The 25,553-nt window shown below is 38.9% G+C and overlaps 1 protein-coding gene across 2 annotated transcripts in view; it reads left to right on the top strand.

Moving 5' to 3' along the window:
* The window catches only part of LOC122219799 (diphosphoinositol polyphosphate phosphohydrolase 1), a 133,227-nt gene that overhangs the window by 24,568 nt on the left and 83,106 nt on the right, over nt 1-25,553 (top strand). Inside the window, exon 1 of one of the 2 annotated variants that reach the window (XM_042938495.1) lies at nt 987-1,566. The exons of the other annotated variant lie outside the window; for it this stretch is intronic. Coding sequence (XP_042794429.1) covers nt 1,528-1,566 — 39 coding nt within the window. The 5' untranslated portion in view covers nt 987-1,527. Of the gene's footprint in view, nt 1-986; nt 1,567-25,553 lie in introns of those variants that run through there. 2 annotated transcript variants of the gene reach the window in all.

The raw sequence follows: 25,553 nt of genomic DNA, 5'->3' as shown, positions 1-25,553 counted from the left end.
TCAATTTCTCAAAACAAATAAACTTTAAAAAGGTTAAAAAAAACCAAAAAACCTTTGTTGCATAAAACATAATAAGGTAGATTATTAACATCTACAAATCTAAGGGTAAGATGGCTTCCATCTTCCATATTTTTGTTTCTTACTACAGTTTCATCCAGTTTCCTTGGAGTAGACTCCTCCCTTTCATGAATCCGACAACTCACTGATATGGTCAGTTTCATCATTTTCAGCATCTTTAGACATGGATGGTGCAACTGTGCGTTGAGAAATCAAGTCTCCTAATCTTCCTTTTTTAAAGAAATAGTCTATCCTTAAATATAAAAAAGTTATAGACACATTGTCTTTTATTTGAGAATAAAATATTGTTAAAGTAATAAAATGGTGGTAAAGTAACAGTTTTAGATACAATTTAAAAATTTAGAAAAATTTCAAAATTTGAAATATACTATTGCCAAACTAGACTACAGAATGTATTGTTTGTGTTTTTGTGTAGGCATAAGCAAAGCTTCAGAATTTGGATTAATGATATGTAGGGCAATATTCAGGTTGTAGGAATTTATAGCAGGTGTAAATGACTGGTAAGAGCACAGAACGATCAAACTGAGTTAATCTCTGAGAAGCATATTTGTATCCTAAACCTGTTATCTTAGAAAATTCTAGATAACAAGACTATACAAGTACACATTCCATTAACGGTCGGAGTGATGACATTGTTACCTGTCACGTAGCCTCTGGAAAACTCCACTGTACACACATGAGAGAATAAGAGTGCAAAGGGCAGATAATATCTTAGTATTAATATGAAAATAGTATTGGCCCCTCAGGGACCTGTGCCCCCCAGCCCCCAAAGGAGGTTTTGAGAACCTCTTTTTCTGAGTGATTCTTAACTGCAGCCTGATGTGAAATTTTGGTGGGAGGAAGGGCATTGTTATTAGTCAAGTGCTTTTTTGTGCCAGACACTGTTAGGAATTTTATTAGATACAATCTCATTCAGTCAAGGTCTTTGGAATGGTGGCAGTGGAGGTCATATGAAGTCACAATTGGGTTATTCTTGAAGGTGGGATTTTGTTGATTGGTTGAGTGTAAGATGTGAGTAGGGTCAAGGGGGGCCTTAAGCTTTTTGACCAGAGTATCTGGAAGGGTAGAGCTGCCATTTCCCTGGAATGGAGTAAACGACTGAAGGAGCAGGTTTGGGATGGGGAAAAGATGAGGTATATATAGAAAATGGCATTCAGGGGAGAGGAATGGGCTGGAGGTATAAATTTGAAAGTTGTCAGCCTATCAGTGGTATTTTAAGCCACAATCCTGGACAGAATCACAAAGAGAATGAGTAGGTATAGAAGAGAAGACACTTTGAGGACTAAGCCCTTCAACACTGCATGATTTAGAGGCCGAGGAGATAAGGAAAGAGTAGCAAGCAAGGGAGCGAGGAAATCGGAAGAGTATGTGTTCTGGAAGCCAAGGAAAAGTTGATTCAGCGCAGAGTGAGAATGTCATCATGACAAGGGCTACTGATGGGTCAAGTGGATGAAGACTGAATTGGCCATCGGATTGAGCAACAAGAAGGTAATTGGTGACTTTGATAAGGGGGAAAAATTCTGTTTGCAGTGGATTCAGGAGTGAGTGGGAAAAGAATATAGATCAGTAGTTACAGACAATTTTACTGAATAATTTTGCTATAAAGGAGAGCAGTAGATAGAAGGGGGATATGGGGTCAAGAGAGGGTTTTGTTTCTTCTTGAGGGAGAAATACAGCATGTTTTATGCTTTGGTAGAGAGGTAAAGTCGTTATGCAGAAGAGAGGGGGAGAATCGCTTGGAGCAATGTTTTTAAGTGGGGCATAGAGAACCACTGGGTTGGTTTCCACTTGGAGCACAAATAGCGCCTCTGTGGTACTAAGAGGAGAGACCCGGTTTATGGGCCTGGGTGCAGCAAGGTAGGGAGATGTAGAGATGGAAGCATGTGGATATTCTTTTCAGATTGCATCTGCATTTTCAGCAAAACAAAACCAAGAGAGCGAGGGTGGAGCAATTAAGGGCAACGTGCCGCGTCAGGTACAGCTGTGAAATGGCAAAGAAGCCGCAAAAGGACAGCCTGGGGTAATGTGATACAACCAGAAGTTAGGCCGCTTGCGAACTTCACGTCTGATTACCTCATGCGAATTCTAGGATTATCTGTGACAGAGCTTCCATTTTGGCTCCATAGTCTCACTGAGTGAGACGTACTTACATTTTTTTTAAGTTTATTTAAATTTTTGCATCCTACCTTTCGTATCAAGGAGTATTTTTAAATGTACTGCCTGGTTAGTGTTTGATATCTTAATATTTGTGTTCAAACAATTAGCTTTTGCAGTCATGTTGTACCTTAGAATTATCCTTGTTTTAATGGTCGTGTTATACTTCACCGTTCTTGTAAATAATATAGAAAGGTGTCAGAAAACTTTATTAACTGGAAAGCAAAAGGGTAAAAACAGCTGATTACATCAAGTCTGTTTTATAGGCTACTAGCACTAATAATAAAAGCAGCAGGCATTAGTTATGGAAAATGTGTTTTTGAACTTTGATACATGATGCAGATCTGTAAAACCAATGGCCAGTTGCTTTCTAGTGAAGGAAGAAAAGCAAACAAACCCATAGATCACAGTTTTGTCAAGTCACCCATGTCTAGAACTGCTTAAGGACTTTGCCCAGAGTGGTCTGTTACACATTTGAAATTATGTTGCTTAATATTTACTCTTTTGTGTGAAGCTCAAATTCATTTTCATTATTGAAGTATATCATCATAGCCTTCAAACAGCTACCTTTAGGAGAAGCAACAAAACAAAACCGACCCTCCATCATTCATGCTTTTGCAGCTTTTCCTCTGCTCTTGATCTTTAGCGTGTCATACATATATGGTCATTTTTTTTGTATTTGCGATGTTGTAAACTGGTATTTGATGTGCATGTTTGAAAAGACAAAGGTGATTAGCTGGTTTCTCACTCGCTTTGTTGCTATGTCGCTAAGTCCAGGACTTATGGAGCTTGTTTTGGTGGTGGGTCACCTCTTACTGGTAGCACAGCCCTTCTGAAATGGTCAGGCTGATCAGCTGTCACATTTCTTTCCCTTCAGGTCACATCTCTTGGCATTGCTGTAGGTTGAGTTTCAGTGCCCTTAACGTGTTTCTTTTGCATCCTGGATTAATGGTACAGGGGCTTCTTGAGAATGATCATTGCCTTGGTTGTGTACAGGAGGAGGACAGCCTATTCTGCAGAATTGGCACTATATTGTGGACTGACAGTAATCCTGAAGATTGCCGGGTACATAGCTTAGACTTCACTGGAAAAATTACATATACAGGCAAAGCTTTTCATTGTGAATATGGAAGAACTGGAAGCTGTCACCTAATTCCACCTGTAGGCAATATGCCGAAAGATAAAGAAGTAGAAGACTGATAAAAAAATTCTATACATGGGGCGCCTGGCTGGCTCATTCGGTAGAACATGTGACTCTTGATCTCAGGGTCATGAGTTCCAGCCCCACGTTGGGCATAGAGCCAACTTAAAAAAAAAAAAAAAGTTCTATACACATTTTAAGAAATTGGCAGGCAAGCTGTGCAGTGAATGTGATATCAAGTTATTTGGTTCTGTGCAACGATAGGTATCAACAACCTTCTTAAGGGCCCTGATACTGGAGGCTGGCTAAACACACTGAATGGCTGATTTAAACATTTGGTCAGTGCCACCTAGGAACACTAGTGCTGTGGTTGGTGCTCCATAGGAGCATATGATTAATTGGCAATATAGGGTTATCGCTTTAAGTCTTCTAGTAACCACCAGATAAACAGCCATACTTCTTTTTTTTTTTTTAATTTAAAAATGTTTAATTGTGATAAAATACACACAATGAAGTTTATCACTATTTTGTGCAGAGTTCCATAGTACTAAGTACACTTACATTGTCAAAGTTTACATTTACATTTACAAAGTCCAGAACTTTTTCATCTTCCCAAATGGAAACTATATTCATCAAATAATTTTCTGTCTGCCCTTCTTCCCCCAGGAACCAGCATTTTACTTCATTTCTGAGTTTGATTACCCTAGGTATCTCATATAAGTGGAATTATACAGTATTTGTCTTTTTGTGACTGGTTTATCTCATTTAGCACAGTGCCTTCCAAGTTTCATCCATGTTGTAGCATGTGTCAGAATTTCCTTTTTATTTATTTATTTTTTTAAGTTTATGTATTTTTGAGAGAGAGAGACAGAGCACGAGCAGGGGAGGGGCAGAGAGAGAGAGGGAGACAAATTTTCTGACACCAAAAACAGCCATACTTCTTAAAGAGAAAAACGGAAGAGGGATTACTTAGTCAGTGGCCTGGTATATATAACCAACTCAACCTCCAGTAAACACCAGAATGGGACTAATGTTACCAGGGGGAATTAGTGAAATACAAGGGCAAACATTTGACCCCAGTGATAATCAGGAAATAAATACTGTAATAGGCTGTCAGGTCTTTCCTTAAAGATAGTCTCCCATTGTCTGAAATTGAAATGCAGCCTTTCCTGCAGGTAGAGAATGATCTAGTTTTCAGGTCTGCCCTTTAGCTCTGGTTTTATAATAGCAAGTAATAAAGCAATCTTTTCTTTTTTTTTTCCAGTTTATTTTTTGAGAGAGAGAGCGAGAGCACACAAGCAGGGGAGGGACAGACAGAGAGGGAGAGAGAGAGAATTCCATGCAGTCTCCATACCATCAGTGCAGAACCTGATGTGGGGCTTGGACTCCTTAACCATGAGATCATGACCCAAGCTGAAGTTGGACACATAAGCTGCCTGAGCCACTCAGGCACCCCAATAATAAAGCAGTCTTAAGAACTCTCCTTATTAGATTAGGAAAGAATTTCTGTTAAACCTTTTTACTGAAAATTTCTTAGCAAAAAAATTTCTAAAAATGAATGAAAATCTTTTAATGCCCTTATTCAGGTTTCGAGTAGTCTTATTCTTACAAGTTTAGCAGTTGCTTAACGTTTATGAAGAGAGGTTACCCCAAATTTTTACAAAGGAATTTAAAGTTTGCTTACTCCCTTGCTCTGCATTGGGGCCAATTTTGTGTTTTTAAACAAAAAATATGTAGAACCTTTTTTATGTTTTTAAGCAGAACCGTCTTAATTCAGACTCATTTTCCAGTAATTGCGAGTTAATAGTCTGGACTACATACAGGCATATCTCATTCTACTGTGCATTGTAGATACTATGCTTTTTACAAATTGGAGGTTTGTGGCAACCCTGCATCAAGCAGGTGTGATTGGTCTATTTTTCCAATAGCATTTGCTGACTTTGTGTTTGTCACATTTTGAAAATTCTTGCAATATTTCAAACCTTTCCATTATTATATTTGTTAGTGTAACCTGTGATCAAAGATTACAACTTGCTAAAAGCTCAAATGACAGTTAACATTTTTGGCACTAAAGTATTTTAAAATTAAGATATGTACTTTGTTTTTTTGAGACATAATGCTATTGCACACAGAATAGACTACAGTATAATGTATACATAGCTTTTATATACACTGGGAAACCAAAAAACTCGTTTGAGTCACTTCATGGAGATATTCACTTTATTTCGGTGGCCTTTGGAAACCAAACCCTTAATATCTTGGAGATATGCCTATACTATGGAGCTTTCTTTCTTTCTTTTTTTAAAAAAAAATTTTTTTTAACATTTATTTATTTTTTGAGAGACAAAGACAGAGCATGAGCGGGGAGGGGACAGAGAGAGAGGGAGTCACAGATTCCAAAGCAGGCTCCAGGCTCTGAGCCGTCAGCACAGAGCCCGATGCGGGGCTCAAACTCACAAACCCCAAGATCATGACCTGAGCCAAAGCCAGACTCTTAACCGACTGAGCCACCCCCTATGGAACCCCAGGCACCCCCTATGGAACTTTCTTGATTGATAGATACATATATACATAGGGTTCAAGTATTTCCTACTGAGTGAAGGGCCCTACTATCTAGCTGTAATTGACAAGAAGAGTGATTAGTAGTTAACATGGATTATTTCCATATGAGCAAGTGCTGGAGGGTGCTTAAATTGTTTTTGGACTTTACTGTCAGTTTACTTAGCAGGTCATAGGTAGAATAAAAGTTAAATTTGTAAGCAGCTCCTCAGTTATAAATTTGGATTAATGGTGGCTGAATTAATTGGTGAAGTCTTTTCCACATACTTGATGCAGTCTTTATTTAAAAGATATTTTGATAAATTTAGTCTCTTGGCTGGCCGTAAAATTATTTCTTAGGGTCCTAATAGCACTGTAGTTCTAAGAAATATTGAAATTAATGTTCAAGATGTCACTGTCCAGATACATGAGTTGTTACCCTAAATGTTCACACGTTAAAATAATCAGAATTATTTAAATCTCATTTCTGCCTGTCACCCAGGTGTTTTGATAAAATAAAAAGACAGACCCATTTAATGTTACAGTTTCCCACATGAATTATACAATATAAATGGCACTGTGACGATGCCTGGAATATATTACAGAAGGACTGTCTGTGGCAATCACGAGGGAAGCAGAATGGTGAAGTCCTGGGGCCTCTGTTGAAGCATTCCTAATAGAAAGCTGCTTGCCAGCCATCTGGAGCAGGACGTGAAGGGAAGTTCCTGGGGTCCGAGAGAGAATTCATTGCCATGTGTCCTCTACTCCTTTGATCTTGATTTGGGGGAAGGAGGAGAAGCAACTATAAAAAGAGTGAAAAGAGACCGGGTTCTGGGTTTGTGTGGTTATTTTTGGTGGGTAATCATGATACTTCCATGACGGGAATGCTAAGGACTCCAATATCCCAAAAGAAAGACACTACTGAGGGAACAAATAAGAATGATTCCTCTGTGCCACTTGCAGAAAACGGAGACCAAAATGGCAAATAATTTTCAAAACTTTAGAATGTGTTTTGTTACAGGGAGTTTGAAAGCAGTTCCATTGATAGTCTTAGATAGTAAAATGGATCATTCAGCAGCTACCTTTAAATCATTGGCTCTCTGCCAAGTCCTGTGCTAGATGCTTGATACTCACCGATAAGCAAAAACATGGACTCTGCTCTTATGAACTTTAGAGTTGTCACACTCAGAAATGTTTGATCACAAACTAAAGTGACATTGTGTGGGGAAAGAACATCAGTCAAGTGAGTGCATTTGACAGAAAACCTTGATGTGGACGTGGTGGTCAGGGGTGTATTGGGGAAGGCCGCCCTGGTCTCTGAAGAATGAGTAGGAGTTGAGTAAGCATTGGGAAGGGCATTCCAGATTGATGGAACAGCATGTGCAAATACTTTGTATCAAGCAGGAGTGCAGTGTTTAAAGAATTGAAATTAGGCCAGTGGTGCAGAGGTGTGGAGCACAAACATGAAGTGGGGCCAGACCATAGAGGTCCTTGTCAGCCGTCGTCTTTGGCCTTAGGTCTTTGTTTCTTGGTTGTTATTTATTTTTTAACTTTTTTTTTTTATTATTGTGGAAAATCTCAGACATACACAGAAGAGAGGCTAGTATTAATACACTCATCTAGCTTTCGTCGGTACTTGGCCAATCTTGTCTCATTTCTGTTTTCACCCATCTAATCACAGTTGTGATTCTTAAAGTAATGGGAGGCATTGCTTTGAAGAGTTTTAATAAAAGCAGGGATGAGTAGGATATTTGACCAGATTTTTGTTTTGAAAGATAATTCGGGCTACAGGGTAGGGAATAGATGAGAGAGGGAAGAGCACACATACTGGTGGACAGTTGGGTAGTTTACTGTAGTGGTCCTGTCAAGTAACATACCTTGAATCAGGTTAGCCGCTGCGGAGCTAGGAGAATGGACAGATTTCCGAGGTGTAGAGGGGAAGATCCCCTGGACTTGGGAACAGGTTGGCTACGAGGGATAAAGGAGAGGGAGAAGGTGACCCCTTGGTTTCTGACTTGAACCTGGGATGGTTGAAAGATCCTGAACTTAAAGGATAGTTGTGTGAAGACCAAGTGCAGGAGGAAAGAAGGCAACCAGTTTTGCCATCTCCCCACCCTACACTTCCCAAACTCTGCCTTTCTCCAGGTTACATGACAGCTTGGCTTCTCACACTAAGACCAAAGAACCAAGCTGATTTGAACTGTGCGCTTTTTTTAAATTGTATTTTTAATGTTTTTATTTATTTTTGAAGGACAGAGAGAGAGAGAGAGAGAGAGCATGAGCAGGGGAGGAGCAGAGAGAGAGGGAGACACAGAATCCGAAGCAGGCTCCAGGCCCTAAGCTGTCAGCACAGAGCCTGACGCGGGGCTCGAACTCACGAACTGCGAGATCATGACCTGAGCCGAAGTCGGACGCCCAACTGACTGAGCCACCCAGGCGCCCCATGAACTGTGCGCTTTAAAAAAAAAAATTTTTTTTAAGTTCATTTATTTTGAGAGAGCATGTGCACACATGTGCAGGGGAGGGGCAGAGAGAGAGGAGAATCCCAAGCAGGCTCTGTACTCTCACACAGAGCCCGACATGGGGCTCGATCTCACAAACCGTGAGATCATGACCTGAGCCAAAATCAAAAATCAGATACTCAACCGACTAAACCACCTAGGTGCCCCTGAACTGTTTGCTTTTAATATTTCTCTGGAGCAAAAAACATGGTCCTGTTTGGGTTCAAAGAACATCCTGGAGCTGTCTCATAGAATGGTGCCAAGAAGGCAGCAAAACCAAGCTTAGGGCAGGTTTAAACTGTCAGAAATAGTCTATGAGTAATCTGTTTAGATTTTGAGTGTTTGCCGTGTTCTTTCAGAAGTCACCAATTCTTAAAAATAAACCAGAAAAAAAGTAAGACTTTCTAAATATTATGTTTCAGGTCCTTATTCAGGTTAAGAGATTTATAATAAACTTCCTCTAGGCAATCTCAGATTTGTTTCCAGGATTTTGAGTAGTATGTATTGTAGCACAGGTGCAAGCGTTAGTCATTCCAGGAAGAGGTCAGGGTTAGAGTTCCTGTCTTCAGAGTCCATACCAGCTAGCTGCCTGATAACTCCGTGAGGTTCCTGAGAAGACCATCTGGGCACCTGTTCAGCTCATTGCTAGCTGTAATCTTCTGTAGGGATTCTTAAAAATCTTTTCACCATTCTGAGGTGGCATGTGATAAATGATGTGAAGTAATTAAGATGAGTCCCTTTAGATCAGTCTGTTGGTTTTTTTCTGAGAGGTCTTCCCTGGCCCTCTTTCATGTAGCATTCCATCCACATCACACACTATCACATCATGCTCTTTCTTCTCCCTAGCACCTGTGACCGTCTGAAGTCCCCTTATTTATCTGTGACGTGACTCCCTGCCTTAACAGTGGACTCCACGAGAGCCGCAGTCTCCTGTCACTTTCATCTGTGTATCCCCAGTGCCCAGACAAGAAAGAGCCTCATGCATATACATCCTCAAGAGATAATTTTTGGATGAATAAATGAATGTTAATATCTAAATATATTTCTACATTTTCCTCATTTACCAGATAATTCACATTGCTCAATTTAGTTTAATCATGTAGGAAAAGTGTGATTTCTCAACAAAGAAATTATTTGGTACCTAATACATGTTGAAATGTACATTGAAATGTAACTGTGCATTATGGTTTTACAGAATAGACAAAAGTTGCTTATATGTTAGGACGTTTGGATTTTTTACCTTTGAATCTTAAAAAACTACTGGTTTATTTCATATTTTTAGAATAATTTTATTTCTAAATGATGAAAGAGAAGAGATTTCAGGATGCTTTTTGGAAGAATCTTTCAGTAAGCAACATGGAAGGTATGAATAATCTTTAATTACCACCAAGAAAATTCCAGATGCACATATTCATCATTCTGTTTTTTCTTTTGCTATTAGTTTTGAAGTGTGGGAACATACTCCTGTTATATATTAGAGATTTTGCCCAGTTGAGTACAATTTGCACATCTGATAGATATTGTTGTGAAAGAAATTTGTTCCTTCTGTATCCTATATTCAACTGATGGCCTGTTATAGGTTGTGACATGTGTTGAGCCTTAAAGGATGGATAGAATTTACATATAGATTTCTGTTGTTTGGATTTAGAAACTGTCCTTAGCGGTTTTTTTTAGAAATTATTAGTAAAAATATAAGTATTTTAAAATTTATTTATTTTTATTTTACTTTTATTTTTTTATTTTGAGAGAAAAAGTGGGCAGGGGGAGGGGCAGAGGAAAAGAGAGAGAGAATCCCAAGCAGGCTCCGTGCTCAGTGCAGAGCCCGATGTGGGGGCTCCATCTCATGACCCTGGGATCATGACCTGAGCAGCAATCAGGAGTTGGCTGCTCAACTGACTAAGCCACCCAGGTGCCCCCAAAATACAAGAATTTTAAAATACAAGTACTTATTTTTTATTTACTATTTAAAATTTTTTTTATTCAAGTATAATTTACATAGTGTTACATTAGTTTCAGGTATACGGTATGATTTAAAAATTCTATACATTATTCAGTGCTCATCATGATTAGTGTACTCCTAATCCCCATTATCTATTTTACTCCTCTCCCCACCTACCTCCCCTCTGGCAACCACCAATTCTCTGTATTTAAGAGTTCTTTTGTTTTGTTTAATTTGTTTCTTAAATTCCACGTATGAGTGAAATCGTATGGTATTTGTCTTTATCTGACTTATGCCACTTAGCATTGTACCCTCTAGATCCATCCATGGTATTGCAAATGGCAAGATTTCATTCATTTTTATGACTGAGTAACATTCCATTGTATATATATATATGTCTTCTTTATCCATTCATCTGTGGATGGTCACTTGAATTGCTCCCATGTCTTGGTATTGTAAATAATGCTGCAATAACATCGGGATGCACATATCTTTCCAAAGTGAGTGTTTTCATTTTTGGGGGGTAAATACTTGGTAGTGGAATTACTGGACCATATGGTAATTCTATTTTTTAATTTTTTGAGAAACCTCCATACTGTTTTCCACAGTGGCTGCACCAGTTTGGATTCCCACCAGCAGTTTCATGAGGGTTCCTTTTTCTCCACGTCTTTGCCAACACTTGTTTCTTGTGTTTTTGATTTTAGCCACTCCGACAGGTGTGAGATGATAGCTCTTTGTGGTTTTGATTTGTATTTCCCTGATGATGAGTGATGTTGAGCAACTTTTCATGTTTCTGTTAGCCATCTTTATGTACTTCTTTGGAGAAATGTCTGTTCAAGCCCTCTGCCCATTTTTAAATTGGATTATTTTGGGTTTTTGGGTGTTGAATTCTACAAGTGTTTTATGTATTTTGGATATTAACCTCTCATCAGGCATACCATTTGCAAATATCTTCTCCCATTCGGTAGGTTGCCTTTCTGTTGATGGTTTCCTTTGCTATGCAAACAAGTCCTAACTAAAAAAAAAATTTTTTTAAATGTTTTATTTATTCTTGAGAGAGAGACAGAGCACAAGCAGGGGAGGAGCAGAGCGAGAGAGGGACACAGAATCTGAAGTGGGCTCCAGGCTCTGAGTCGTCAGCACAGAGCCCAATGCGGGGCTTGAACTCACAGACCGTGAGATCATGACCTGAGCTGAAGTTGGATGCTCAACCGACTGAGCCACCCAGGCACCCCAAGTCCTAATTTTTCTAAAAGCTTCTAAAGAAGGGATGCACAGGTTGAACTGCTGTTGGAAATATTGGAAATGATGCAGGAGCTTTTTTAGTGCTAGAGAACAAAGGGACTGAGCTTCTAAATGAGAGCATATAAATTTAGTTATATTTGCAATGATTGACAATAAGGGCAACTTAAGAACTATTACTGTTTCCTCTGTCAGCCTTCATTTTCTGACTTTTTAAAATCTTCTAAAATATGTCTTTTGATTCTTGATGTCCAAAGTAGATTAAAAACAGCCTTTGTGACATAATAATTTGACAACAGCGGAAAATACCACCTGAGAATTTTGTGACCTAAGACAATTTGTGGTCAAGCATAGTTTTACTTGAAAGCTTGACTCAATCTGGTTAGTTAGCAATAGCTTCCTTGTTTAGCCTCCCAAGGATGAAGCCAGGAACAGATACTGGGGGACAACTAGGAGTCATCTTTGCCACATTTCTCTTCTTTCCCTTCCTGCTTTCCTTAGGCTGCCCCACCATCATACCCACCTGCAAATCAGATGTGGAACATAGAGGTTCCTTTTGACTGGAGGCAGGGGTGCAGGGGAGAAGGTGTATGGTGGGGGTGAACACTGTCCGGGTGGCTTTACAAGGTTACAGGACAATGGCATAGTCGGTGCTGGGCTTTGAACTTGTAATTATTTCCATGGTGAAGACGGTTGTGGGGAGAGGAATAATTTTTCTGGCATTTCAAAAGACTGGTAGCTAAACTAATTTTGAACTCGGCATATGAACGTTATAAATGCGCAATCACTAAAAATATGTGCTGATCAGAATTCTCACCTAGCTGTGTTTAATACATCTATTTTGGGCCCTCTTTTCCCACTGCCAAGACTCCCTAATCTCCCATGACTGCTGAGTTTGCTTCTTACCCTTAAATGACAAGCCTGCTTCTCTTACCCCCCCCCCTTTTTTTTTTTTTTACTGTTTATTTCTTTTTGAGAGAGAGACAGAGTGCAAGTGGGGGAGTGGCAGAGAGAGGAGAGGGAGACACAGAATCCGAAGCAGGCTCCAGGCTCTGAGCTGTCAGCACAGAGCTTGACGTGGGGCTCAAACTCACAAATTGTGAGATCATGACCTGATCTGAAGTCAGATGCTTAATGGACTGAGCCATCCAGGCGCCCCTTCTCTTACTCCTTTTAATGGGCAAGGATAAAAATTGAGTTTTCAGTGTTGTGGGTGGTTGAGGAGTTAAGTCTGCTGTTGTGTTTTTATTTCTCGTTGGTTATTTCCAACTTTTGCTGATCTGTTTTATATAGCTGCCTTCCTCTAGTGGAAATGATGAAATACCAGTACGTGTTAACTTGTAAAAGGACCCAAGTAACCCTTTATCCTTGTTGAGGTGAGCATGGGCATCTGGAGGACTCCCAGGCTATGCAGGCTTAGAACAGAACGAACCTTGGTGTGGCTGCTAGCACGTAATGTAGCCACACAGTTCCTACACCAGCTATGAACATCTGTTGGCATTTGGTTCCTTAGAAAAATGGAGAGGAGGATGATATTCTTGCTGGGTTGAGTATTCCGATGAATCGTTATCATATACTAAGCATGTTTTGCGAATTGGCACCATGTGCTATAGAACTGAAGCTACAAGTGTAATTTGCTCTTCATCCAGATGCAGACTCCCAGGATTCTCGTTAGCTAATGGTGTTAGCTAATGGGGGCCAGTGCTGCAGCATTCAGATGGAGTCAGTGTGGTGGAAAGAACGTGGTTTTAGGGTCAGGCCTGTAGTTCAGGGCTGAGTTACCCTCCTAAAACCACAGTTTCTTCAAGTGTAAAATAGAAATGCATCCACTAACAGCATCTAATTCCCAGGGTTATTATGAGAATTGCGTTAGATTATATTTACACGCATAGCATTTAGGACATTTCAGTTGCTTGTAGATACATTAGTTATAACTGTTACTAATAATTCTATGAATTTAGGTTGAGCCTTTACCGACCCTTTAAAGTAATCCAGCAATTGTGTTTTAAAATAAATCCAGTACCTTTAAAACACATTTTAATACTTTTTTTAAGATTTTATTTTTAAGTAGTCTCTACACCCAATGTGGGGCTCAAACTTAAACCCTGAGATCAAGAGTCCCATGCTCTACAGACTGAGCCAGGCAGGTGCCCCTTAATACTTTTTATTTTTTTATTTTTTTAATGTTTATTTATTTTTGAGGGAGAGAGAGAGAGAGAGTGTGTGTGAGCGGGGGTGTGGGGGACAGAGAGAGACACACACACAGAATCTGAAGCAGGCTCCAGGCTGTCAGCACAGGGCCCGACGCGGGGCTCGAACTCACAAGCTGCGAGATCATGACCTGAGTCGAAGTCGGACGTTCAACTAACTGAACCACCCAAGAGCCCCCGCCCCTTAATACTTCTTAATAGACTTTATTTTCTAGAACAGTTTTTGGTTCACAAAAAAAATTGAGTGGCAAGTGTAGAAAGTGCCCATGTACCCTCTGACTTCACACACTTAACACCTTCCCTACTGTCAACATCCCCCACCAGAGCGTCACATGTGTTACAGTCACTGAGCCTACATGGCTACATCATTATCATCCCAAAGCCATACTTTATATTAGTGTTCACTCTTGGTGTTGTACATTCTGTGGATTTTGACCAATATATAATGACATGTATCACCATTATAGTATCGTACAGAATAGTTTCACTGCCCTAAAAATCTCTGCTTTTCCTGTTCATCCTTCCCTGGCTCCACTCCCTGGCAACTGTTCATCTTTTTACTGTCCCCGTAGTTTTGCCTTTTCCAGTATGTCATGCGATTGGAATCATACAGTATGTAGCCTTTTCAGGTCGTCTTCATTCACTTAGTAATATGTTTTTAAGGTTCCTTCATGAACTTTTCACGGTTTTGATAGCTCCTTTCTTTTTAACGCTGAATAATATTCCATTGTCTGGATGTATCACAGTTTATTTATCTATTCACCTGTTGAAGGACACCTTGATTGCTTCCAAGTTTTGGTGATCATGAATGAAGCTGTTGTAAATGTTTGTGTGCAGGCGTTTGTGTGGTCATGTTTTCAACTCCTTTGGGCGAATATAACGGAGCATGACTGCTGAATTGTATGGTAAGAATATGTTTAATTTTGTAAGAGACTGCCAGATGTCTTCCAAAGTGCTCATACCATTTTGCATTCCCACCAACAGCAGTTCCTCTCACTCCATGTCTTCCCCAGCATAGCATTTAGTGTCAGTATTGTGACACCATATGGATTTTGGCCATTCTCAGAGTGTGTACTGGTATCTTATTGTTTTAACTTACACTTTCCTAGTGACATATGGGGTTGAGCATCTTTTCATATGTTTATTTGCCCTCTGTATAGCTTCTTTGGTGAGGTGTCTGTTCAGGTCTTTTACCCAATTGTTTTTTTTTTTGTTTTTTTTGTTGTTTTTTTTTTTTAATTTTTTTTTTTTAACGTTTATTTATTTTTGAGACAGAGAGAGACAGAGCATGAACAGGGGAGGATCAGAGAGAGGGAGACACAGAATCTGAAAGAGGCTCCAGGCTCTGAGCTGTCAGCACAGAGCCCGACGTGGGGCTCGAACTCACGGACCGCGAGATCATGACCTGAGCCGAAGTCGGCCGCCCAACCGACTGAGCCACCCAGACGCCCCTACCCAATTGTTTTTAAGTTGTTTTGTTTTTTTTTAAGATTTTAAGTAATCTATACACTCAATTGTGGGGCTCGAATTTACAACCCTGAGATCAAAAGTCACATGCTCCACTGACAAAGCCAGCCAGGTGCCCCTCTTTTAACCATTTTATTTTTTATTAAAAATTTTTTTTTTTTAATTTTTATTTATTTTTGAGAGAGAGAGACAGAGTGTGAGCAGGGGAGGGGCAGAGAGAGAGGGAGACACAGAATCTGAAACAGGCTCCAGGCTCTGAGCTGTCAGCACAGAGCCTGACACAGGGCTTGAACTCAATGAACTGTGAGATCATGACCTGAGCTGAAGTTGGATGCTTAACTGAGCCACCCAGGTGCCCCCCTTTGACCCATTTTTAAATCAGTTACTTATTTTCTTCTTGTGAGTTCTAAGAATTCTTTTGGATGAGTCCTTTACAAGATATGGCTTTTTTTGTTTTTTAATGCTTGTTTTTGAGAGAGACAGAGCCCGAACAGGCTAGGGGCAGGGCGAGAGAGAAACACAGAATCTGAAGCAGGCTCCAGGCTCTGAGCTATCAGCACAGAGCCCAATGCAGGGCTCGAACTCACGAACTGAAAGATCATGACCTGAGCCAAAGTTGGATGCTCAACCGACTAAGCCACCCAGGTGCCCCTCATATACGACTTTTGTAAATGTTTTCTCCTAGTCTGTGACTTGTTTTCTCATTCTCTTGATATCTAATACATTTTTACTTATTTTCTGGGAGAAAAAGTCTACTTATTTGAGTTTTCTGTGGGGTGGGGGGAAGAGGAGGAAATAGGAGTTTAATATTTCCCATTCCTGCTTATCACTATTCTACTTTCCTTCAGTATTTAAGTAATTATTAGGACATTCTTAGAACTAGGTTTTACACTTTCCACCCACTAGGATAGCTATAATTTTAAACATGGAAAATAACAAGTTAGGATGTGGAGAAATTGGAAGCCTTGTACACTGCTGGTGGAAATTTAGAGTGGGCCAGTTGTGGAAACAGTTTGATGGTTCCTGAAAAAGTCAAACATTAAGGAATTATGTTTGACTTAGCAATTCCATTCCTAGGTATGTACCTAAAAGAACTGAAAACAGGTACTCAAATATTTGTACATAAATGTTTAGCACTGTTCATGATAGCTGAAGGTGAAAACAGCCAGACGTTTATCAGTGAATGAATAAACAAATTGTAATGTGTATATATAATGGGCTAATATTACCCATAAAAAAGAATGAAGTACTGGTACATGCTAATACATTGCAGATGAACCTCAGAAACATGCTAAGTGAAAGAAGCCAGACCTCTTGTCACATTGATTCCATTTACATAAAATATGCAGATAGGTAAATCTGTAGATGCAGATAGCAAGATTGATGGTTACCAGGGGCTGGAGGTCTGAGGTCCTGGATGAGGAGTAACTGCTTAATGGGTATGAGGTTTTATTTTGCGGTGATAAAAGTGTTTTGGGATTAGATAGAGGTGGTGGTTTTATGACATTGTGAATGTATTAAATGTCACTGACCTGTTTACTCTGAAATGGTTAATTTTAGGGGCACCTGGCTGACTCAGTTGAAGAGCATGCAACTCTTGATCCTAAGGGTTGTGAGTTCGAGCCCCATGTTGGGTGTAGAGATTACTTAAATAACTTAATAAAAATCAAAAAAAAAAAAAAGGTTAATTTCAAGTTGTGTGTATTTCACCTTTTTTAAAAAGGCTACTTTTAAGATTATAGTAATTTTTAAGAAGTATTCTCTTAAAAGTTTTCCTTTTAGAGTGGTCTGTTATTAAATGGCAATTTATAATTTAATATGATTTCATGGATAAAAAGGCTTTGTTTTCTACATACTTCATTGGGTGGGTGTTGTTGAGGGTATTTCATTCTCCACATGCTTTGAAGTATAATCGAGAGATAAATTTAGGGTCAAATTGTTACAGTAAAAGTTTTAGAGGCACTACCAAAATGTGGCCAAATTAATTGTTCAAGAATGATGCTTTTCCAGAGTAGAGCAGAGTAATTTTTGTTTTGGCCTCCTAATGGTTGAAAAAAGGAATGTCAAGAGTAATTTATAATTTTGGTTTTCTTTAAGAAAAAGATTTATGAGAGTTTGCATTAAAAATATATGAAACAGGTCAGCTAAAAGTTTTAAAAGATCAGTAGAAGAGATATTACAAGAATGGGCAGTTGTCCACTAAATCTAGCTCTCTTATGGGTCAGTTAAAAAGAAAGAGGAAAATGTGATGGGACTAATGGCTTTTTAGTGACTGATAAAAGAACAAATGTAAGTTAGTCTAGAAATAGACTTTTACTTTAAGATTCACTTATGTAGGGAATTTGAGTGTTCTAATGATTTTTTTTTTTTAACTGTTTATTCATTTTTGAGAGAGTGAGCAGGGGAAGGGCACAGAGAGAGAGGAACAGAGGATCTGAAGTAGGCTCTGAGCTGACAGCAGCGATCCCGATGTGGGGCTCAAACTTAGCAACTTGTGAGATCATGACCTGAGTCCAAGTCAGACACTCAACCAACTGCACCACCCAGGTGCCCCAACAATGTCTTTAAGTGTTGTTTATAGAAGGTTCAGAATTGTTCTTCAGTTGGTCATTTTATAGCATCTAGTGAGCCCTTTAAAAAAAATTTTTTTTTAATGTTTATTAATTTCTGAGACAGAGACAGAGCATGAGTTGGGGAGGGGCAGAGAGAGAGGGAGACACAGAATCTGAAGCAGGCTCCAGGCTCCAAGCTGTCAGCACAGAGCCCGATGTGGGGCTCAAACTCCCAAACTGTGAGATTATGACCTGAGCCGAAGTCGGTCGCTCAACCGACTGAGCCACCCAGGCGCCCCCCTGTAATGAGCTCTTAAAATTAAATTTTTTAAGTTTTTTATTTAAGTAATCTCTACACCCAACATGGGACTTGAACTCATGACCCCAAGACCAAGAGTTGCATGCTCTTCTGACCTAGCCAGCCAGGTGCCCCAAAATGAAATTTATTTTTGAATAGGCAGTACATTTACTTGGTTTAAAATTCAAAAGACACAATTGGGATACAATGAAAATTCTCCTTCCCATACCTGTCCCCCCCTTTATCCAGTTTCCTTCCTCACAGACAACCAGTGTTATAATCAGTTTCTTATGGTTCTTTTATTGATGTTTGATTATATAAGATTTATTCATACTAATTTTCTATGAAGTTGAAATAATTAAAACATCTTGGGTATAATGAACCCTCGCTCTCTCTGTTTACTCCTCTTTATTCTGAGTCTTAGAACAATGGATTGTCTTCAGGTAAAGGACTCTCAGCCAAGGTTTCTCAATCTTAATGCAGTTGCTACCTAGTTTTTTCTGATTTCTGGTGATACTCTCCATCTTCTACTAGAGTAAATGAAGCATAATTTATGGTAGAATAAAACAGTTTGACAGTTCAGTTATGTTAGAAACATGGAAAGTTGTGAAATACAGTATTTGAAATTACATGAAAATTATCTTTCCGTCTTAATTTTCTCATATATAGTTAAATGTTTCGTTTATTCTTGGTGCACCATATGTGTTTGACCCTTTTTTGTTTTCGTTTTTGTAAGGATGGTAAGTTGGAATCTACAGATATGTGGTCAGAATTGCAACAGAATAGTTAGTTACTTGTGACCTGCCTGCCCCCTGCTTACTGCTCATCTGACCCCACCATATGATGTGGCTTTCCTGTACACCTGCTCGTGGCCATAGCTGGGCAGCTGTAGTCATGATGGAAACCATGATGGTTTATAGTACATTAGCATAAGGTAAAAATTGCTTTTTTATTGAAAATAATTTTCTCTTAATCATTTGTGCTTATGCATGGATTTAATATAATCTTAATAGTAATCTATAAAAAGTTGGTATGATTTTTTTGAAATAATAAGCAGTAGAATAGTTAGGAGCTCAAGAGTAACAAAAAAGAATAAACTGAAGAAATCGGCAAGATCTGTGGAAAGAAAACGTTAAAAATGTCACTGAGAGGATTTGAATAAGTGGAAAAATGTACAGTATTTCTAGGTAGGAAGGTTCAGCATTGTAAGATGTCAATTCTTGCTAAGTTGATCTGTAAATTTAACTTCATCCTTGTAGAAATTACAAGTCAGTCATTTTTTTAAAATGTTCATTTGTTTTTGAGAGACAGAAAGAACACAAGTTGGGGAGGGGCAGAGAGGGGGAGATGTAGAATCCGGAGCTGGTGCCAGGCTCCAAGACATCAGTGCAGAGCCTGTCGCAGGGCTCAAACCCACGAACTGTGAGATCGTGACCTGAGCCAGAGTCAGATGCTTAACCAACTGAGCCACCCAGGCGCCCCACAAGTTGTTTTATTTAAACTACTCAAGCAGTTTCTGAAGGTCAAATGGATAAGCAATCATGGAAGAATAGCTAATAAAATTATTGTTATTTTTTAAAGATTTTGTTTTATTTGCATTTTTTAAGTGTATTTATTTTTGAGAGAGAGAGAGAGAGAGAGAGAGCGAGCGAGCGCACATGCAAGGGCAGGGCAAAGAGAGAGACAGAGAATCCCAAGCAGGCTCTGTGCAGTCAGTTAGAGCCTGACGTGGGGCTCAAACCCACGAACCATGAGATCATGACCTGAGCTGAAACCAAGAGTCAAATGCTTAATGGACTGAGCCACCCAGGCTCCCCAAGATTATATTTTCTTTTTTGAATACTCTCTACAGTCAATGTGGGGTTCAGACTCACAACCCCAAGGTCAAGAGTCTTGTGCTCTACCAACTGAGCCCGCCAGGTGCCCCTGGCCAGTAAAACTCTGAAACAGAAGAGTGAAGGGTGGGAATGTTAATGTCTAGTCCAATTAAACCATGTTGCAAAGCTATAGTACTTAAAATAGAATGCTTGGAAACTGGATCAGGAGTAGGCAAACTAATCAATACAACAGAATAAGTTGTCCAGAAATAAATTGGCAGGTCATCTAGAAAAAAAAAAAAGTTGGATTCTTTTTTTAGGTTTATACTAGAGTAATTTCCATTGTAGATAGGAAGTATAAACATTTAGAAAGTTAAAACCATAAATTGCTACAGGAAGACATGAGGCAATTTTGTTATAGTCTTGGACAGGGGCAGGACCTTCTAAATTTATGCCATTTAATTCGAGTCATAAAAGAAAAGATTTGAAGAACAGCCTACATAAGTGGAAAACTACACCTCGCTAATGAATGAGAAGACATTATCGTTCTTACCAAATCATCTATTGGTTTTCCATTACTACTAAAAATCTCAGTAGGTGTTTTAAAAAAATAAATTCATTCCTGAATATATATGGAAGTATATGGCTAAGAATAACCAAGACATTAAAAAAAAATTGAAAATTTCAAATCTTTACAAAAGTAGACCGGATAGTATAATGAGCTCCCATGTACCTCTCACTCAATGTCAACTGTTACCAACTTATGGCCAGTTTTGTTTCACATGTATTGTTAACCACTTCTCTCCTCTTGTAATATCTGATCAAATCTTAGACAATAATTTCACCCATAAATTTTTAGAACATACTTCTAAAAGAGAACACTCTGCTTTTAGAAATCCCGTACGGTATCCTAATCATACTGTAAAAAGTTCATATAGGAATGACAAGATAAATAACTGGTATTTCCCCCCTCAATTTACCATTATCGCTCAAATTAATGAGTTACTGTACATCAAGTATGCTTCAGTCCATGAGTTCATATTGATTTTTGACCAGGTAGAGCCTCTTGAAGTTAACTTCTAAGTCCTATTTATATTAACTAAATATTAGCAACTTGAATCCACGAATATACGAAGAGTAACATATCATGACTATCTAACTGGGTTTATTCCAGAAATGCAAGGCTGATTTAACATTTGAAAATCAATCAATGTAATCTACTACATTAACAGACTAAAAAAGAAAAGTCATTTGACAGAATCCAACATCCATTTATGATAAAATGCCTCAGCAAACTAGGAATAGATAGGAACTTCCTCAACATGATAATGGGCTATTCAAAACAGCTAACATTATACTTTAATATTGAAAAAATAAGTACATTGCCCCTAAGTTGTGAACCAGACAAGGATGTCTATTCTCACCACTTCTATTAATCATTTTTCTGGAAGTTCTATCCAGTACCATAAGGCATGCATGCATTAATTAATTAGTTAATTAATTTAAAATATAAATTAGGAAGAAGTAAAACTCTTGATTTTCAAATGACTTGATCTTCTGTGTAGAAAATCCTAAGGAATCTATCAAAAAGGAAGTAGAACTATTAAGTGATGTTGGTAGGGCCACAAGATAATAAGGTCAGTATGCAGAAATCAGTTGTGTTTCTGTACACCAGCAGTTAACAGAAATTGAAATTTTAAAAGAGCATCAAAAGATAGTGTTGGACAGGGACTGGCAGATGATGACTCATTTTTGTAAGTAAGGTTTTCTTGAATCACAGCCACATTCATGTACATATTTAGTGTCTGTGATGCTTCTGTGCTGCATTGGTAGAGCTGAGGAGTTGTGACAAGGTATACAGCCCACAGAGCTGAAAATATCAACCACCTGGCCATTAAAAAAAAAAAAAGTTTGCCAACATCTGATATAGAAGAGCTTTATAATCTCAGGGAAGGGGAGGATTTTTTATACAGGAAACAGAAAACACTAACCATAAAAGGTAATACAGTGTCTTCATCAAAATTAGTAACTTGTGGGGGCGCCTGGGTGGCGCAGTCGGTTAGGCGTCTGACTTCAGCCAGGTCACGATCTCGCGGTCCGTGAGTTCGAGCCCTGCGTCAGGCTCTGGGCTGATGGCTCGGAGCCTGGAGCCTGTTTCCGATTCTGTGTCTCCCTCTCTCTCTGCCCCTCCCCCGTTCATGCTCTGTCTCTCTCTGTCCCAAAAATAAATAAAAAACGTTGAAAAAAAAAATTAGTAACTTGTGTTCATCAAAAGATACGAAAGAATGGAAGGAGAAGTCTTCAAGAGTGGGAGAAAATATTTGCAAAATATAGCAAAAATCTATAACAATCAGAAAAGAACACAGTAGGAAAATGGACCCTAGACTTGGCCAATAAAGCCTGTCTTAAAAGCAGATGGCCTGAGAATATTTTTTAAAGTACTCCAACCCATTCATAATCAAAGAAATGCAAAAAAATCCCACAATGACATACTATTAAACACTCACCAGAGGAAATGTAAATTGAAACAGCCATTATGGAGAGCAGTATGGAGGTTTCTCCAAAAATTAAACTACCATATGATCCAGCAATTCTGTCTCTGGGAGCATCTGAGGGAAATGAAATGAGCATCTCAAAGAGATAACTGTACCCCCATGTTCATTGCAGCATTATTCACAGTAGTCAAGATATGGGAGCAACTTAAGTGTCTATTGATGGATGAATGGGTAAGGAAAACGAGGCATGTGTGCACTCACACATGGATATTATTCAGCTATAGAAAGAAGGAAATCCTGCCATTTGTGACAATTATGGATAAACCTTGAGGGCATTATGCTAAATGAAATGTCAGAGGAAGACAAATACTGTATGATCTCACTTATATGTGGAATCTAGAAGAGTCGAACTTGGAAACACAGTGGAATGGTGGTTACCAGAGTCTGGGGGATGGAGGAAATTGAGAGGTGTTGATATAAGGGTGTAAACTTTAAGGGTTTTTTGTTTGTTTGTTTGTTTGTTTGTTTAAACTAACCTCTACCCTCAACATGGGGCTCAAACTCGTGACCCTGAGACCGAGAATCTCTACCAACTGAGTCAGCCAGGCACCCAAACTTTAAGTTATAAGATGAAGTTCTGGAAATCTAATGTGTCACATGATGACTCTAGTTAATAATACTGTGTTGCATGCTTGAAATGGAATATTCTCGCCACACACTCACACAGTGGTAACTATATGAAGTGATGAAGTGAAGTATTAACTAACTTTATTATTGCAGTAATCATTTTACAATATATGTTGTACCCTGTAAATTTACACAATTTTATTTGTCAATAAATAAGCTAATAAACAAACATTACCTCAGTAAAACTGGGGAAAGCATCTGATTGGCGGGGAAAAAAAAGAATACAATTAATTACATAAAAACAGAAGGCTTCTACACGGCAAAATCACTATAAAGTCAAATCAACAATCACCAGGTCAGCATTTATGAAAATTACAACTATGTCTTATATTTGACATAGCAGTTCTTAGGTTCTGTAAAGAAATACCTTTATCATGATACAAATGGCCTCTATGTTGTCAAATCCAGTGGTCAGTTCTTAGCCTTTATCTTACTTGATCTCTTAGTGGCATTTAATCTAGTTGATCATTCTTTCAAACACTTCCCTTGGCTTCTCGTATGCCTTATGGTTTGGTTTTCTTTTGCACTTACTGTTGGTTCCTTCTCGGACTCCTTCGTTGGATCCTTCAAAACATTGAAGAGCCCCAGGGTTCAGGCTAGCAGTGCTCCAGACTTTTTCTCTAAGTGATCTCATCCAGCCCCAAATTCTGCATACTGCTAGATGTTAATCTCCAGCTCTGACCTCTTTGCTGAACAGCAGACTCCTCTCTCCAGCTGCCTTCTCAGCAATTCCATCTATGTTGTCATTTAGGCAGCTCAGGCTTAACATGTGCAAAACTGAACTCCTGGAATTACCAAACCTGCTCCTCCCATTGTTTTCCCACCTGGTCCATTTGCTCAGGTCAGGGAACCAAAGTCATCCTTGACTTCCTTCTTTTTCTCATAGACCAAATCAAGAATTCTATTGGCTCTACCTTTGGAAGAAGTCAGAATGTTATGACTTCTCACTCTCCCCACTGTTACCTCTTTAGTCTAAAACCATCTTCACTTCTCTCCTTGGATTATCGTAGATCCTCCTAACTGGTCTGATCCCGCCTTCGTTCCACCTTGCAGTCTATTTTCTATGCTACACTCTGGTGATTCTGTTCCAGGTGTTTACTTAGAACCCCTAAGGGGCGTAACTTCAGATCTTATCCCAAGTGAAGAAGAATTAACTTGTTCTGGGAAGCCCTCTTTGACCTGTCCCGCTCCTCATCCTTTTTTCCTTGCTTATTCTGCTCTAGCCACTCTGGCCTTCTTACTTTGATCTTGTGGCCTCAGGGCAGGACCTATGTTTCAGAGGGTACCTTTCCCTAGAGAACCAAAGGCTTGTTTTCCTCACTTCAGTCAGATCTGTGCTCAAACCTCACCTCTTAGGAGAGACCTTCCCTGACTTCCCAATCTAAAAGTACTCTGTTAATTTCTGCTTCCTTATTTGGTCTTAGGTTTCTTATTACTACTTCTGACCACCTGACATTATTTTTGTTTATTGCCTGTCTTCTCCCATTAGATTGTATATTCCAAAAGAACAGGGCCTTTGTTTGCTTATTGCTGTATCCACAGTGCCTAGAACAGTGATTGGCACTGAGCAGATAGTGAATATTATTTGAATGAATGAGTGAGTGTGTGAATTCTACCAATATATTCATATTTGGGAAGTGATTCGTGTATAGGGCTATTTATTGTAGCATTGTTTAATAGCAGAAATTGGAAATGCCCAAAATGTCCATCAAGAGGTCTAATGAAATAAATTGTGGTACAACCATATAATAAAATCCCCTGTATGAACTCATTTATATGAAGATCCAGAACAGGCAAAACTAATCTGATGGTATAAATCACAATAGTGATTGTCCCTGGGTTGGAGGCATTGATAGGAAAGAGTCACAGGGAACTTTTTGGGGAGACGGAAACATGTATCTTTATAGGAATGTGTGTGAAATCAGGTGCATGTGTTAGACTTTGACCATCTGTAAATTCCAGTGAATGTGAATTGTAATTCAGTTACAACAAAATGCATTCCTAAAAATGGAAAACAAATGAACTTGTGTATCAAGCTGTGGCATAATCCTACAGAAAATCTTTCATGTGGCTCTAAAATAGTGTTTTGATTGAACATCTCTAGTGGGATCTGTCCTTAGGCTAAGAAAACTACAAAGAAACCTTAAACTGTAGTTAGTAGTTTTATGGTTAATAGTGCTATTAATTTGACACTATTAAATTATATTACAGGACAACTCAGATAATTCTATTAATGTTATTTTGAGCATAAAAGATACATAGGGATTAAATCCAAGAAGTCAAAAGCTCAGTAACTTTTTTTTTTTAAGATTTTTAAAAAATAATGTTTTTATTTTTGAGGGGAGGTGGGTAAGGGCAGAGAGGGAGACAGAGGATCCGAAGTGGGCTCCATGCTGAAAGCGGAGAGCCCTTTGTGGGGCTTGAACCCATGAAC

Source organism: Panthera leo, chromosome B2 (assembly GCF_018350215.1).
Source record: "Panthera leo isolate Ple1 chromosome B2, P.leo_Ple1_pat1.1, whole genome shotgun sequence".
Taxonomy (NCBI): domain Eukaryota; kingdom Metazoa; phylum Chordata; class Mammalia; order Carnivora; family Felidae; genus Panthera; species Panthera leo.
This window is presented reverse-complemented; position numbering and strand designations above follow the sequence as displayed.